This window comes from Bombus vancouverensis, chromosome 14 (assembly GCF_051014615.1).
Source record: "Bombus vancouverensis nearcticus chromosome 14, iyBomVanc1_principal, whole genome shotgun sequence".
NCBI classification, from domain to species: domain Eukaryota; kingdom Metazoa; phylum Arthropoda; class Insecta; order Hymenoptera; family Apidae; genus Bombus; species Bombus vancouverensis.
The window spans coordinates 9,488,146-9,506,023 of NC_134924.1; the positions used below are offsets into that span (position 1 = coordinate 9,488,146).

At 36.1% G+C, this 17,878-nt stretch overlaps 4 protein-coding genes across 5 annotated transcripts in view; all 4 read left to right on the forward strand.

The window, feature by feature from the left end:
• The window catches only part of LOC117155354 (uncharacterized), a 120,089-nt gene extending 111,441 nt beyond the window's left edge, over positions 1 to 8,648 (forward strand). Inside the window, exon 5 of the mRNA XM_033331245.2 lies at positions 59 to 8,648. Coding sequence (XP_033187136.1) covers positions 59 to 533 — 475 coding nt within the window. The 3' untranslated portion in view covers positions 534 to 8,648. The remainder of the gene's footprint in view (positions 1 to 58) is intronic.
• Positions 8,649 to 9,217: 569 nt separating this feature from the next.
• On the forward strand, positions 9,218 to 11,384 carry LOC117155373 (solute carrier family 52, riboflavin transporter, member 3-A). The gene is made up of 3 exons (XM_033331284.2): positions 9,218 to 9,396; positions 9,486 to 10,193; positions 10,301 to 11,384. The coding sequence occupies exons 2-3, from the start codon at positions 9,961 to 9,963 to the stop codon at positions 11,382 to 11,384; spliced, it is 1,317 nt and encodes a 438-aa protein (XP_033187175.1). The 5' UTR covers positions 9,218 to 9,396; positions 9,486 to 9,960.
• A 1,000-nt stretch (positions 11,385 to 12,384) lies between these two features.
• Positions 12,385 to 14,039, forward strand: LOC117155367 (riboflavin transporter 2). Its single transcript, XM_033331269.2, has one exon. It carries the CDS (start codon positions 12,389 to 12,391, stop codon positions 13,712 to 13,714), a length of 1,326 nt encoding a protein of 441 aa, XP_033187160.1. The 5' UTR covers positions 12,385 to 12,388; the 3' UTR covers positions 13,715 to 14,039.
• Positions 14,040 to 14,356: 317 nt separating this feature from the next.
• LOC117155381 (F-box/WD repeat-containing protein 9) lies at positions 14,357 to 17,500 on the forward strand. Of its 2 annotated transcripts, none has more exons than XM_076624523.1 (8): positions 14,357 to 14,541; positions 14,662 to 14,751; positions 15,361 to 15,520; positions 15,876 to 16,021; positions 16,098 to 16,327; positions 16,605 to 16,851; positions 16,936 to 17,211; positions 17,280 to 17,500. In XM_076624523.1, exons 1-8 carry the CDS (start codon positions 14,491 to 14,493, stop codon positions 17,364 to 17,366), a joined length of 1,287 nt encoding a protein of 428 aa, XP_076480638.1. In that variant the 5' UTR covers positions 14,357 to 14,490; the 3' UTR covers positions 17,367 to 17,500. The 2 variants fall into 2 exon arrangements, with proteins under 2 accessions (XP_076480638.1, XP_033187184.1); XM_033331293.2 differs by having other exon boundaries at positions 14,357 to 14,529.
• Positions 17,501 to 17,878: the final 378 nt, after the last annotated feature.

A 17,878-nucleotide genomic window follows, 5' to 3' on the forward strand; every position in this document is an offset into this window, starting at 1 on the left:
AATCTTGAAAGCTAAGTTTAAACGAAGTTTTGATGGAAACTTAACTTTCCTTCGTCAGGTATGTCAGCTGGTCAGCCTATCTACTTCGAGACGAGGAGCCCAGCACGGTGGCGATCAGTCTACCAGGCGCACCTTTCAGCCGCTACTACGCTCAAGAATCCGCAGACGAAGGTATCATCATGGAGACGAATCTTGACACGAACGAGGTGAAGGAAAATCACTGTCCTTTCCTCACGGACAAAGGGCAATTAAGGATCCGGCTGGAATGGAACGAGAGCCACTTGCTGTTCCAAGCAACCTACCACAAATACGACGACGTGTGCCGCATCCACAATCAGCAGATGAGACGGGAAATCGCCTCGCTGCAAGCGGAGAACTACAGTTTGGAGAGGCAGCTGTTCAGTTACCAGAAGAGCCTGGCGTACACGCAAGCGCAGCAACAACAACAGCAACAGCATCAGAATCAGCCGCATCACGGTGGCCATCAGGCTCACCTGGAGAGATCCGCGTCCACAGACACCGAATATGCCTGACAAGTGGAACAACAGATGCACCCGAACGAGCTGCCAGCCGCCAGTTGTCGGCGACAATTGCCTATCGTGCACGAGGACGATCGTCGCGTTCACCAGAACCTGGTCCGGATGATGGATCGACGATTGAGCAACGTTCAGCTTCAGCAACGGCTGTACGAATCAGAGACGGTCTATCAGCAACGATACGGGGACGGCTCACCGCGTCAAAGTATCGTCGATCAGTCGTCGGAGCCGCCTCCTCATCCTCCTCATCATCGTCATCATCATCGTCTGAGTATCGTGCAGCAACCCAAGTCGGCGCGATCCAGCGTGGGCAGATCGGACAGCGGGTCGGATCGTGGAAACGATCGTTACTCTGGCTACTATTTGGGGTACGTCGGTCAGGCAGCGCACAAAAGACGTAGGACAACTTTCTGGGAGACCCTGACGGGTCTTGTGTGCTCATTGGGCGCTTTGGCTTCCAGGGCTGCCAAGATGGCCACCAGACGGGGAGAGCCACTTTGAAGAAGCTTAAGCCCGTTCTCGCGGACCAGTGGACTGGTACGTTTTACGTTTGGGATCACGAAACGGATTTCCAAGATACGGAGCTACGAATTGATGATTTATCGTGACACGTTGCGAACGCGTCCCGGAAAGCAGAACGTGACACGGATAAGAAAGAGGGAGAGAGGCAGAAAGAAAATATTAGGGGGAAGTAGAGAGCAAAGATCATCGATGGACCAGAAGTACGACCAAGAACGTCACTCGTTTCGTATATTCGTCGTATTTAATTGCTGTATCTCGAGGGATCGCTTGTTTCGAGGATGGAAGACTACCCAGCGGTGTCAATGTTAAATAGAAAAACGAAAAGAAAGATATAATGTTTCATGTTCCTGGTGGGCGCTATACAAGCTCGTGACCAGATTACCGATCAACTCGACAATATAGCAGATGGATGAGGCGAGCAGAGAGAAGAAACGACGGCGGCAAGAAAAAGATAACGTAGCGTGCGGACTCGGAAGGTATCGTTCGTACAAGGACAAGCGATCGATCATTTTTCGTCCATTTCTTTGTCGTTGGAGTCCGGTTTAAGGAAAAGAGCAAGAACGAAGAGGGTGAATGTCTCGTTTGGTTTGACCTTCTCGACGATAAGGCAGCTCCGGCCGAAGAAATTTCGGCTGAATGGAACCAACGCGACCTATTCGGAGCTGTTCTTTCTCGAGAATGGTGACAGGAGGAACCAGGAAGGTTGTTGACGTTAAAACAGCAAATCGTTCCGAATGTTGGTCAGATTTCACATACGTATACATACACGCATACACTTGGTAGGAATCAGAAAACCAAGAGAGGGAACCGAAAGAGAAAAGAGAAAGGGAAAGAGAACAAGGTCTCCCTCGATCGTGAATTCTATTATGCACGTATATGAATACAATTCTATCTACTACTTTGTCAATTTACTAAGGGAAAACAAGAAACAAAACAAAAAACCTATTTTCCTCTAAAGACTTTTTTCACCTATCGTCTACGACTTCTTTGATAATAAAGAATCCGTGCGCGACGTAGTCGTCGAGTCGTAACAGCGTAACTTATTATTACCGTAGAATACTTACACCTAAACGAATGCAAACAAAAAAAAATTTAATAATAACAGTACTAATGAATAATACCTTAGAGTGCAGTCGATGTTACATAAACCGAAAGTAGGGATGAACGAAGGACTCGATTTCTCGTTGCAGAGTAATCGACGTGGTACACTATAAACATGCGTCTTTACACTTCTACACGAATGTACACATATACGAAAATACACAGGCATCAACGTTCGTACTCGACCATCGGCTTTTTTTCAAAAACTAAAAAGCCAGAAAAGACCAGGGTAAAAAAGAAACAAAAAACGATGCGAACGATTCGTGTGAAATTTTTCACTGTCCCATCGGGTGTATACGTTCGATTTATTTGTTATCGTGCGAAGAGCTCGTTGATTTCTTTCGTTAATTACCCAGTCCAATATATGTATGTGTGTCAAATCTATTTTTCTCAAAATTTAGCAATTGCGAGTCGCGCTAATCGTCGTTTTATCGATAAATCAAACTATCTGGAGATATAAGTACGCGTTGTAGACAACACGATCGAAGGTGCAGTTTGAACCAGAGAGAAATTAACGAAGATACCCGTACAGAGTGAAAGAAGCCAGAAACAACGTGGCGTGTGTAACATTTACAGATCGAAGAGGTATCCAGTTTATTGAAAATGTCAAAAGTACATATTCGTTTCTCTAGCCACTCTGGCAACGTTCTACTGTACCTTTGTACCAGTATAGTGTCACCGTACGTGCGAGGTCTTCGACGATATTGCACATTTTAGCCTTTACGTCGCGCGCTTGTCACCTAAATTCTTATCGCCTTTCGCCGGCTACTCGTCATCGATGTTTCCATGTTACCTTTAATCCGTACACAATTTTCAAATGGGACGCATTTTCCAAAAGACACAAGTTTATTATCTTCTATAGTCCTTCGGGATCTCTAAAATTCTTCCGAATGTCATATTCTTTTTATCATGGAAGTCGATCTTTGAGAAACACCAGTATCCTCGTAATCTCTGTGTCCCCTATCCCCAAAGAGTCGCCAACTCCTTGTGCTTCGTCGCTCCCAAATCCCAAAGTAGTTTGTCCCCGCTTCGATTCTCCTTTAGGCAAGAACAGATACTGGACAAAGACCAGATCCACAACAAACCCACAAACCAGACAGATGTAGATATCCCTTCGTGCAAACTTTCCTCTAGCTACCAACAACTCCTACACCGTTCTTCCCCGTTTCCTAAAGTAGCTCGCAGATCAGTACCTTTCATCTTCTGCTCCAACTCACGGTATGGTCCACCTAGAGACAAGAAAATGTAATTCTGTATTACTATATCGGTTTACTTCGTACAATATTGATTTTCTTCGCAGTAGTAGAAGCAGAAATTCTACGACCAATTCGCCTGAAACCTGTCTTTTCTCGTCCTGTGTCTCGGTCCCGATATGACGTCCCATTTGAAGACATCGTATCCTGCTCTTATCTTCATTCCCCGTGTAATCGTAGCTACAAATAACGGTGTACATCGAAACACATGTACATGAACGATACGTGCACGTCGGTGTTCGCATCAGGCTACATCGGTACCGAGGACGATCGATACACCACCGTTAGTCCATACACCGCATATACGTTTAACAGACCACCATGAATCGTCGTGTACCGCGCACGTGTACCCGCAGGTGATTCGGGCTCGCTTGTACACACGAAACTCGGGTCCCGCGATGCCCGATTAAAAGCATGGACGCGAAAGCCGATGCCATTCCATGGAATCCTGGGATATCCCTAATTTCCTCCGGTTAGCTCCGTTGCCTGCGATCTTGATTCCAGACCTCGATACGTCTCCAATTTCATTTCGCCTTCGCTATGCACGTCCTTTTCACTTCTCCAAGTTAATAGATTTAGCTTGACCTTGGTGTTGCAATTAAAGTATTCGTGACCTCGAAGAAGTAAACTTCGGAGGATTACAATTTAAATAGATTTATGGAAATAATATATCGACGAAGAAATGTTGTAATGCTCGGTCATTTTTGATGTTCCAAGTGTTTTTATTCGAAACGATCATAGAGTTTAGTTAAAAGAACGGCAAGATTCACGAAATTCGAGTTGATGCTTTTAACCGGAAGCGACGGTCGCACCGATCGAGAGAAAAATGCGTCGCATGAAAGTTGTATCCCTCCTCTGAAGTAGCGGAGTCTGTATACTTTGTATATAACTGTACTAAACTGTCGAAAAACTTTAAGAGTGAAAATTAAAGAAGAGAGCTGTGCCTACATATTATGCGCGATGCGGAGAAAGGTTTCAAAGCGAATCGCACGATCGAGAACCTCGTCGTTTCGTTTTAACGATAATTACATTCTGCGATTAGACTTTGACTCGATTGTTTCTGTTGCATTTTCGTGGAGACCGCGAATAATCTACGTGTAATTCGTATAATTACGTATAATATTGTATACGTATACAATAATTTGTATAATTCGTGTCATTCCGTCTATTTTAGTCGCAATAATATTCAGTGCTGCTTTTGGAAATATTTGCAATAATTCGTGCTACAATTTCAAATAAAGTATCTACCACGAAATGTGCTCTAATTTCCAGTATAATTGCCACTTGAAACGGACACTAATGGTGGAAAAATTACTCGCCACGTGTTCTTACTAACGATATTGTAATCTTCCTCGGTAGGTCGAGCTTAGAAACCGATAAGGCGGGTCTTGATGGGACTAGCGACGATAAAAACGATAAATAACTCGTTCCGTTAATTGCGTTTCTGATATTTTTTGCGTCTATGAATCACTACTATTACGGAGGATTCTCCCTTTCGAGTCAGCGAAAATTTATTCGATTCCCAGGATAGAACCGGGCTGAGATCTCCGCGAAATCCTATTTCCATTTTAATATGGCACCCATTTAAATTCATATAACCGTCAAGATTACGTTCGACCGTGTATCTTCTTCTAATCTTGCGATAACAAAGATCCAAAGTATGATCAAGTTAGTAAAAAGGAATGAGGAAAAAACATTGAATTTGTCACGACGGGAAGAAGATAAAAGAAAAAGAGAGAAATTAGAAAAATAACGAAACGATGAACGAGAGACACGATCGTGCGATCCTCGATGATTCTACACCTACGGGGGTTGAGGATCGTCGCAATCTAAGTGTAACACGTTTCTGTAAACGTAACAGAGAAGAAATAATAGCGGAAGCGATTCGTCGTGCAGCGCACGCGCTTTCCACCAGTATCCTCGATTCAAAGTTTTCTTATCTAGTATACAGTCGTGTGTACAGGACCACAGACGGGAATCGTCGACGTCAATGCGTCTCCGAAGCTTGTCACATCTCCCGCCTAACGGCCAACGATCCTCGAACTTGGTTCTAGTCGACATTAATTAAAAACAAAAAAAAAAAAGAAGGAAAATAATGAAACGATCTTTTCGAAACGATCGCGATTCGTTCGAAATATCGGCGACCAGGCCAAGTTGAAGGAATTTTTTATCGGCGACAAAAGACCGATCGTATCTAATGTCATTGTATTGTTGTGTAATTTGTCAGATTTTATCGATCGTAACGTTCGCGTCCGCACAAATGCGAACACCTAAAGAAACGGAACCGTTTACAGGAATCTCTCGTGTGTCCCTCCTTGCCAGTCTAAGCTCTCCTGTTTCACGGTTTTCAATTTTCTATCGAAACGCTTGCGACAGGCGTGACAGCAGCTCTGACAATCGCACCTAATCCGATCGAACGATTAAATTCACGCGTCTGTCAGCGCGATAATCCCGCGATCTCCGCTTTGGCACGTTCTAATCGATGCGATACCTGATAAATGTTGCACGACACCTGGGAGAATTTATTAATGTCTGTATAACAAAGAATGCGTACACGTTTCAAGCTATTCGATAGTCGCAATAGGTGTGACTACACCGAAAGAAGAGGAATTCGAATAGCTCGAACGTGGAATGTTCTATCCAATATTCAGGATACGTAGCGTATTCGATATCTAGATGTTTTTAATATCTAGAATAGCGACAGCAGGAATTTCAGCTACAATTGGCATTCAATTTTCAGAGCTCTCGGCGACCTACGCCACTTTATAGCAATCCTTGTCCACACATTTTCCAAATAGTCTCATTCGGTGTCTAATTTTTCCTCCGCGATAATTCAGAACCCTTAGTCACCTTGTATGTCACACGACTGTCTAGTTTATTCCAGTTTCTTATACTATATAGAAAATTACACTGTGTACTGTGCGAGTAAGATAATACAACATTTGAATAATGTATAGATTAAACGATAGTACAATATGAAGACAAATTAACGAATAGCTTCGTTTTATCTCCCACGTGTCGTCGCATTAGCGAGCTCCCGAACACGCTTCGAAGTCCTCGTGCCCGCAATTCGGCTCGGCACTTCAGTCAATTAAACTCACTCTCGCGAGAGTCGGATGCGGGCCAGAGAAACGCAGAACACCAAGCGGAATTACATACGCATAACTATACACTACGATATAGTAGACACGCTCGGAATTTATCATCGGCATGTCGGCATATCAGTTGGGTCAAGGAGCCTCGTTTCTCTCTCTCTCTCTCTCTCTCTCTCTCTCTCTCTCCCTCTCCTTTCAATTTCCTTGATTCCATCTCTTATTACCGTATCTTCCAACCATCTTATACGTTTTTTCTTATCTCTTATTATCTGCAATTTCTTCCTTCGGTTAAAGAGAGGTCGTTTCGCGTCTCTTATGCTTTTGCGTCAGCGTGGATCAATTGACCCTTTTTATGGAGATCGACGCGTGTTGCTGAGCGATCCATCGTTGAAAAACAAGTGGAAAGATCGATCATGCGTTCTGAAAAGATCGTTGTGGATTATTCATGCAGATTTTTTGAAACTTTTGAAATTTTAGTTTAGAATGAAAATCACGGAAATTGGGAGATCTTAAGCGATGGAACCGAATAAAAGGATGGTCCCATAAGCTTTTGTTCGGGCTATGTAAATATCGGACATCTGCCTCTTATCCGTTCGCTCTCCGAACCTGAGCCAATATTGCTCTTCCCCGCTCCAATGTCGCATAATTAATTTTTGTCCATCGATATTCCGAGTCTGTAACTCTTTTCAACAGAGCCGAGGGTTGGGGATAGAACGTTAATATCGTACTTGTTTCCAGGTTATCGGTTTTCCTTAAAAACCAGATATGAAATATGAAGTGTGTAACAGGCAGCACATATCTATCGTCAAAAATCCTGCAGAATTCGTAGAACTTATTATGACTGGGACCTGATGACTATTTACGAGATACGCGAACATATACCTCGCGATGCCCTTTCCTTCAAATTGTCGCTTCATTTCCTAAACTTTGTTTAGTTTTCCTAGAACTTTTTACCTTTTATGTTAAAACACTCTGCTGACTATCTTTCCTTCTCTTTTCTGTCGAAGTCTACAAAACGATATTTTTCCGTATCATTGAAAGAACGCTCCATAACCCGATTGACGAACGATGGTGAATGATAGACAAAATTTCTGATCGAAACACCAAAAAGCCGATTTTTCATACACTTCTTAATCTTCTATGTGAACGGAACCTTGCAGTTACATGTCAGAACATCGTAGCGCGCTGACGGATGATGACGCCATAAAACAATATCAATTCCCTAGTTCATTTTCGCGGAAAGGACCGCTCACATGTTAGTTCACGAACTACGATCGCCTGCGATGCGAGTTACTTTACTCGAAATAATTTTTCTTACAGTAAGTTGAACGATATATTTTTCCTGGTGCTCCTTCAACGGGAGCGAACGTCACGTTTTTTCTTAACGACGAAACTCTCTCCTTCGTGTTACGTGCCGATACTTTTCGCACTGTTATCCTCGCGTCGTTAGGCCCGGTGCAAAACGAGCGACTTTTGTCGTTGCGATATCGCTGCGATCGTATATCTGTCTGCGTTGTTTTTAACTGAGAAGACAAAGAAAGACATGCGATTACAGCGAGATCGCAACGATAAAAGTCGCTCGTCTGCGTCAAACCTTGTCGTATTTTCCCCCTGTAATAATTTTAATGGTAAACAAAGAAAAGTACTTGTTTAAAAATAAGATAATAATTGACAAGTGATAAATGGCAAATGACTTGCAAAACAATCAACGACCATTTGCACTTGTGTTTTTTACGATAACGTCAGAAACTTTCGGTCGTTATAATTGCACAGAAAGAAAAAAAAACACCTTAAATATTAATTTTTGGCGATATTCCGTAACACGGCGACTCGAGAGAGTTCATCGAACGATCTAGTCGAGCGTTTCCTTTTTCAGCTTTTATCCTTGTCTAACGACTCTTTTTCGATTGATGTATGTTCGTACTTTTTACGCACGATGTAAACACACCTCTTTACGCAACAACCTTTTTCATGCGTGTGATCTATTTGAGAGAAAAAAGATACAAAAAAAAGAAAAAAAGAATAAAAAAAATGCGAATGCAAAACCGTCATACGTTTCTCAGAGTTTTGAGACATATACTAATGTACTTAAACCATCTGTGAGTCTGCCTCGTCTTTTATAAAGTTCTTGCTATATTCAACCGATGGTGGTATTTATTTCGTTCAACCTCTCCATCTACGATTTAAGTATTAATCTTTATGATAAACAGTCTTACAAACTACTATTACTACAATTGCATGAACATCTATAGTTACTTGCTTTTTGCTTTAAAAAACTTACGTTCTCTTGTACTTCGTCCGTTCGCATTCTATATTAGACAATTTAGGATGATATCAATTTTCGTAAAAATAACATAGCAGAAGATATCAATAAAAATGTTCCAACCAAAACCAATTACATTCCATGACTGAATCAAATCAGAAACAGACATATTGTACCATGAACTGCACAATTTCTGGGAAAAAGTTCAAAAAATGAATTTGGCCATCTTTTTAAGAAACAAACTCTGCGCTATTACAACCTAGTGCCTCCCTCCCGCCCACAGAAAACATCAGGAGGGTTTTAATTATTATTCATTAATGCAAGTTATCAAAGTCAACGGAACATAGTTAAAAAAAAATGTGAGAACTGATACCATTTTTAATTTATACTGTATATCTAACAATTTATCCATAACTATGATAGTGAAAGTGCATAATTATTTATTATATAATTATATTATATAATTATTAAAGTCAATCATTAATCAGCAAAGACGATAGTCGTGTTGCGGCCGTGGCGATATACAGATTATCGTATCACAATTTTATCATATTATAATCGCTACCATCTTTGGATCATTAATTTTTTCCAACAATTTTCTACACGCAGTCGCAGAAAAGTTAAAAGTAACTATATACATACATGCGCACCTAGCGAACACCGAATTCATTCAGTTCCTGTCGTCGTGGCTGTAACGTTTGTTTGTTATTTTAAGGTTATGTTTTCCACAAGAAAAAAGAAGAAAAATGTCTTGAAAAAAATGTGTTCTGTGATGACGTTCAAGTGATCTTTCATGACTTTAAAAATTTGTTACCTAATTTTAAAAAATTTTTATTTTACAAGAAAATCTCTTTGGATGTGAAGATCGTCGTAATACAACGAGTTGCCTGCCTCAATACCGAAATAGTATTAAATAAAAGTGTCTTCTAAAGTCATTATCAACTAATACATCGAATGAATTATTTTTCTCATACTTGTCATTAATAAGATAAAAATAAGATCTTTCTAGAGGTTATATTTTGCAATTGTAAAATTTTGAACATAAGAAAGAACAGTTCTACTCCCATATGCTGTGTATGCACATTTTCTATAAAAAAATTAACTAATTTTAAAAAAACAGACTAAAAACGGCAGTGCAAGAGCAAAAAATTCATCAGCAAGGTCATTTGACCTATTTAGACCCACTGTTGATGAATGACAAAACACAGAACATGTTGAGCCAAAAATTAAGTAACAGAAGGTTGTTAGTTGATCTACTTGCACTGATGTTTGGGCTTGGTGCATGGATTGGTGTGAATGGTATATATGTTCAACTACCACTTCTTGTGAACAATGCTCCAGAAGGATGGAGTCTTCCAGCTCATATGGTTATGCTAGTACAATTTGCCAACTTGGGACCAATACTATATACATTATATATAAAGTATGTATATGTTAAAAATAATATTTTCAGTTTATAATATATGAATATTACAGCTCACTAAATATATGTATATATATATATATATATATATTATTTTTCTGTTTTAGATATAGTAAATGGGCATGTGATAAATACATTACCTATGTCCTCCTAGCAGCAGGAGCACTATCTACTATTATATTAGCTTTTGTATATAATAAAACAACGATAATATTTGGCAATGAGCATTCCACTGCTTTGCTGTCATTGATGTTTGTAACTGCAATTGTTGGATGTACCAGTTCAGTTCTTTTCATGCCATACATGAGGAACTATAGAGAAATTTATTTAGTATCCTATCTTGTAGGAGAAGGACTTAGCGGATTTGTGCCGAGTGTAGTGGCATTAATCCAAGGTGTTGGTGGAAACCCAGAATGTTTAAATAATACTAAAGCTGAGTCTACTCGTGTAGAACTCACACCTTATTATCCAGAACCCCGATTTTCAAGTCAGACTTTCTTTATTTTTATTGGTACTTTGTTGTTTTTGTGTTACTTAGCTTTCTTGGGACTGAACAATTTGTCTATTGCCATTGGAGAGCGTGTGAAACATCCAGCAAGCATGGAAACATTGCCAACAGATACAAGAGCACCTCCTAGTTATAAAACCAATTCTGGTTGGACTATGTCTAAGGAAGTATATTCATATTTATTAATTATGATGGCAGTGGTTTGTTTCTTAGGTAATGGTACATTACCAAGTATTCAATCATATTCCTGTTTACCATATGGAAATGTTGCGTATCATTTAACTGTTACATTGTCATCAATGGCTGGTCCATTGGCAATGTGTCTAGGTTTTGTTATTAAAATGCCAAAAGTGAGTTTCCTATCTGGCCTGATGGTTATTCTTATAGCACTTTCTGGTTTTGTTTGTTTCTTAGCTATCGAATCACCTACGCCACCTCTGCAATATAGTTGGGTGGGTGAATTTCTAGTAGTCCTATCTTGGATATTAATTAGTGGTTTAATAGGATTTATAAAATTGGGTATCACAACATTATTTAGACCTGATCCTGGTAGGGGTCTATATTATACTGGTGTTGCAACTCAAGTTGGATCATTAGTAGGAGCAATAATAACATTTGTTTTAGTTAATCATGCAAAACTATTCCATTCTTATTCACCATGTTCAATGACTTCAGTACATTGACGTTTAATATAAATAATTTTATTAGAGAAAATGGTATAAAATTAATTAAGAAAACAAAATATATTTCTTAGCTCTTGTTACTTATGATACATATACATGAAAGAGCAGGGTCTTATCATTTTTTAGTCTTATAAATCTAGGGGGTGGAACTAGTTGATTTACACAAGTAGGAATTAGTTCAGATTTTATAATTTTGATCTTAAACACAATTGCAATTCCAAAGTTGATTTTATAGATTACTAGTATTAAACCTGCTTATACTCTAAGCTGTAAAATATCAAGAAGATGAATTTTTATGAAACAAATGATTTAAGACAAATAGCTAAAATGAATTTTTATCTCCATTCTGACCTTGATTCACATAAATGTACAAGACATAAATGTACTTAAAATATAGCTCTGTATATTTAAACAAAATTGTTTTGTACATAGAATGTACAATTATAATATATTTATTATAATATATTTGTCTATATAAAAACATGTCACAATGAATGCTATATTTACCATTGATTTTACTACAAAAATGTACAATGTTTAGTTTTATGACGATATATGATCTAATAATCTTGGATATTAAAATATACTTCATAAAATGTTTGATTATCATTAAGTCAATTGAAAGAGGTATGATTGTTCAAATTTTATATTTTATCTGATAAATTTTATTGTATGGATTAAGAAAGACCTGAAGCCAGACATCTCATGACTTCATCATATCAGTTTCCCTGACATGAATATATTCAATGCTGTACAATCTTGATTAACAATCTGGTACTTTTTATAATAGTTTTATAATCATATATAATATAAAGTGAGATTCTTAGTGAAAATATCTTATTTCAGTTGTTATATTTGAAGAATTAGGTGAGAATATTAGGAAAATATTATGAAAAAGTATTATATGATGGTTAATACTACCAAATTATTAATGTTTTGTTCATTATGCAGGGATGTTATACAGGAATATATAAAAATTTGCTTTTCTTACAGTAAATGGCAAAATGACAGATATTGCACAAGTCTCAAATAGATGCTATAAAGAAACTTATATTGTGCATTTTCTTATAATATTATTCGGCATATCTGCTTGGATTGGTATCAATGGGATATTTATTCAAATACCAGTGCTTATCGCTACTTCTCCTGAAGGTTGGACATTACCAGCTTATCTAGTATTAGCAATACAAGCTGCAAATTTTGGACCTTTACTTTATGCAATCTTGCAATACTTTCAATGTAAACTAAATGAACCTTGGTTGATACTATGTTTATTGGTATCAGGAACTTCGGCAATGGGACTTCTAAGCTTCTTTTATTCAGAGAAAATAATTATTGCTGGTGATGAATACTGTTTGGTACTATATGTTCTAACATTTTTCAATGCCCTAGTAGGTTGCTTTAGTTCTGTATTATTTATGCCATATTTTCGAAATTTTAATGAAAGATGTTTAACATCCTACTTTATAGGAGAAGGATTAAGTGGTGTACTACCAAGTGTTATTGCTTTAATCCAGGGAATTGGAGATACTTTAGAATGTGCAATTCTTAAGAATAATAGTAACATAGAATCTCCACATTCGTTTGATCTATATTTTCCCCCAAATGTGTATTTTCTTTTCATTTCTGTTATTTTATTTCTATCTTTAACTGCTTTTGCTATTTTAGAATATTTTTTGGATGTTCAAAACACAAAACAATTTCATAATACTAGCAGCATAGTATTAAATGAGAAACAAGCAAATGTTTCTCATGATCATTATCTTAATGGCACACAAAAAGTGGACCATTATTTGATAAATAATGACAGGCATCTGACTAAACAAACACAAAATTATTTATTTACATTGCTTGGTATTTTTTGCTTTTTGAGTAATGGTTTCTTCCCTAGCATACAATCTTACTCTTGTTTACCTTATGGAAGTATAGCATACAAATTATCAATCACTTTTGCTCAATTTGCAAATCCGTTTGTGTGTTTATTAGCATTCTGGTTAAAGGTATCAAATGTAAAAGTTATTAATTTCTTATCTGTAATATGTTTAATCATTGGAAGTTTTGTTACATATTTAGCATTAATGTCTCCATCTCCACCATTACAAGCAACAAAACTTGGCATTTTTCTAGTTATTATATCATGGGTGATTTTGATAGGACTTACTTCTTATTTAAAATTAATCATTGTATCAGTATTTAGAACTACAGTATTGCCCAATATACTCTTTAAAGCAGGTGTAATTATGCAAATAGGATCTGCAAGTGGTGCAATATTTTCATTTATAACAATTAACTTTACAAATTACTTTGAAATGCATGATGATTGTGCGTAAATTGAAAATTGATATTGTCAATGTGATATCTTATATCTATTTTCATATGCTGTATATACAGAATGATACTTATTATAATAATACATTCATTGAGACATGTATTTAATTGATTTATGCATATATAAAAGTGTAACAATAATTCTTTTTATCAGTGTAGCTTTGAACAAAGAAAACAATAGAGCATATAAATTTACATTTATAAAGATATTTTTATAATTGTACATGTGCCTGCATTTATAAATTAAAAGATATAGGCAAATGAATAATACAAAGCAACTGTACAAATGAATCTTAAAAAAATTAGATATAAAAAGTATATAAATAACCAATTTGTTTTATTTCAAGTATTGCCTCCCAATTGCCATATATGTACTTATGATATGTTTGTTATACATGTACATATATTCTACTGGTTTCGAATTATATTTTCGTGAAGAAAAATCATTATATGTATGCATCATAATTGTTTATAATATATAAGAATTGATATATTTTTTCAAACAAGTAAAAACGAATGTTTACAATTGTATTTTAAAATTTAATGATTGTCAATTGATTGTTAATAAATATTATGTTAATTCAGAGAAATACTTCTTTTATACGAAATATGTGGAAGCGATATGTAAACGTTGTGAAATTTTATATATAGCGATTTGTAATAATTTGCAAGTATAATAAAATCAACGTAAAAGTAATTTAAACTTCGAATATATGTTGCCAGCCCTGCTCTTGAGAGATAGTTGTGAAATGAACGAAAATGGAGGTGATAGTGAGTCATGCGCATTCAAGGCTGTGTCGCGCACGAGACCAAAACGGTAAATAATAACGTCAGTAAAAAGCAACCATTACGTTTATTTTTTGTTATTACGAGCTGAATCGCTAGAACGTTTAACAGTATATCGAATGATATTGTTTAAAAACGTAACGTTCAACACTGGCTTTTCTAGACTAAAATGTGCGATGAAAACGAGAGTTGTACTCGAATTGATACCGATCAAACGAACCCCCAATTATCTCTATCAGATCTTCCAGTCGAGGTTTGTATAGATAAATATTATACATAAAATATTATACATATAAATATTATACGTACGTACTTTTGATTAATCAAAGAAATGTATATTCTAAAAAGCATGTATATACGTTAAAAGTTAGTATTATTTGAAATAATTGAAAAAATTTTTATTTTTTTAATAATATTTATAGAGTAACAGTTGTTTGAATATATTTTAGCAAATATGTTTGATTAATATAATACAATAACTTGTAAAGAATATTATATGCTATGTATATCGACTGTTTACAAACAATGAAATGGGTGTTATTTAAATACATTTAAATATCGTAAATAAACATGATGGGAGAGATATACATCAAGCAACAGTAGAAAGCTGAATAAACTCGTTTAGCAGCGATCTGTAACGAACTACTTTAAAAAATAAATGGAACGTTGAAAAATTTTATCGAAACATTAGTAAATCGTGGACGCCATTTTTAAATACCATTTTTAAATACTTTGCACAGCATATTTAAAAATCCGACTGTGATGTTATGTACGAACATAAAACTACATTTAAATGGGTCCTCAGTAGAAAGTATGTGTATTTTCTAATAGTAATTAATATATTTTCGTTGTTATATTTCAGATATTTCTTCACATCTGTTCCTTCCTAGATGCATCTACATTAGTACATGGCTTGAGTTTAGTGTGCAAACAATTTCATCAAATTTTAAATGACAACTCACTGTGGAAAGTGAGGATTACTAAGATTTGGCCAGATACTGGTTACCCAGTCTTGCCTCCTGGTTAGCTCAAATTGATAGCATCTTGCGCCTTGCACAACCAATCATTCTGTAAATAAATAAGACACCATCTATTACTGTATCCAATAATTAGTTTTAGTTTATGTTTTTCACGATAAAAAACATTAACTTAGAATCAAATTTTCACATACTACATTTTATAATGAGACTGGTTTGCAAGTAATCATATTTTGGTTAACATGGAAAAATATGATTTACAAAAATTTATGAAAAGCTATATTAATATTTAACAACATTGCATTTAACTTTCTACTTAAAATGTATTCTCTTACATATTAATAATGTTTGCTGATAATCATTTATATCTTCCTCATTGAAACTATATTTTTTTTTTAAGTTGAAGATGATGAACTGTTTTGGAAGTTATCATGTGTTGCATTGGAAAAACAAACATCATTATGGAGAAAAGAAAATGTCACTATGGAGAAGTTATCACTTGATAATGTACAATACAGTACTATCGATGGCTTGTTATTAATGCAGGCTAGTATAATATTTTATAATATTCATTCAATGTTACGCCTTTATAATTTTACAATATATTAATATGTGTACACAGGGTGGAAATATTTGTATATCAGGAGCTAGAGATCGATCCTTAGTATGTTGGAAGCTCCCTACAAAAGAAAACGAGAGAGAAAGTTACACGAGTATAGAGTTTGCTCATAATGGATGGATTTGGGATCTAGCAGCAATAGATAATACAGTCTATAGTTGCAGCTGGGATCAAAGTGTCAAAGCATGGACGCTTACTAGCACCGGTCTTGCTCACTTCAAAACTTATGAGATGTACATGAAAACCAAGCTGGTCATTTTCGCTGCTCTCGTTATGGGAAGGCCGAGCGAGGAAGGCACAAATATCTTTGTTCATAAGAGATAGTTAGACGTTAATGTACATTCAACAAAAATAGTGTTAAATTGCAAACATAACTTTTTTAAGGTATTTTGAAAAATGCTATCAAGTAAAAGACTCTGCTTTCACTCGCTCTGCCAGAAGTGACTGCGCAAAATACTGCATCATTTTCATAAAATAGAATTTCCTATAGAAACGTTATTAATTTTTTAGGATCGTCGGAGGTGCTTTATTGTGTGTTGCATCATGCCCAGAGTTAGGTCTTTTTGCTACAGGATCATTTTGTAAAACTATATTAGTGTTTGATTCAAGATTATGCAAACCCATTATAAATTACCAACCACATAAAAGAGCAGTCATTAAACTGGCTATGAGTTCTCACTTTATTCTATCGGCTAGTGAGGACAGGACAGTGTCTATATGGGATCAAAGAGCAGGAAGAATTATGAAAAATGTCACGGTAAAAATGTTAAAGAATAAAAAGATTAAATGTTCTACAAAAACATAGTCAAGATTTGCATAATTCAAAAGGAATGCTTTCTAGATTTCCCAAGAATCATTTCCTATGAGTATGTGCATGCAACGGGACATGATTTATGTAGGAGATGGTAGTGCAAAACTGCATGTACTTGATCCAAGAAATGATTTTAAACGTGTCAAATGTTACACCACCGAACATAAGAAAGGTATCAATGGTGTTCATTCTACACCTGGATGTTTGATCACGAGTTCTATGGACCAAACGGTTCGAATTTCCAGTCCTACTGATCCTCCACAACATCTCACTACCTTAAAGTCTAGTTATGGTGAAATAGCTAATGTGAGTAGCTCAAAATAAAGATTTTTATGAACTTTAATTATATAAATTTAATTTTTTTTATCTTGTAGACGGATTATTTAAATGACGTCCTTGCAGTTTCTGGTACAGAAGGAATTGAAATCTGGAGACCGAGATCGCAAATCCAATATGCATAAATATGTCGATAAATTAATGATTTCTATAAGCATTTCGCTTTTCTATGGTATATATCCCACAAATTTTAATAAACGAATGAAATTACAAGAATATATATGTATACATGATAAAATTTAATAAATGCTTTGCTATAGTTTTTGTTTTTTCTCCTATATGTTTACTTCAAAATATATCATAGAATAAAAAAGTAAACATATTGTTTCATTATAATTGATCAATTAAACACAACAGATCATTAAAATACACGCTACCATAAATAGCGTGTCTTTCTACATTTGAAATTCAGCCGCTAAACAGTAGTGTAATTATTCCTAATTCTTAATTCTTTCAAGATTGGCTTAAGAAACAAATACCTCGTACCATCAACGATTTCAATCTTTCAAATCATTAACGGCCAACATCATACATCCCACGGAATAACGTTAAATTTGAAAAACGTTGCATAGCTTAATACAAATCGAAACAGAAGGCCGATCGATGTCACTGCTGTCGCCGGAAGAGCTCGTCTGCT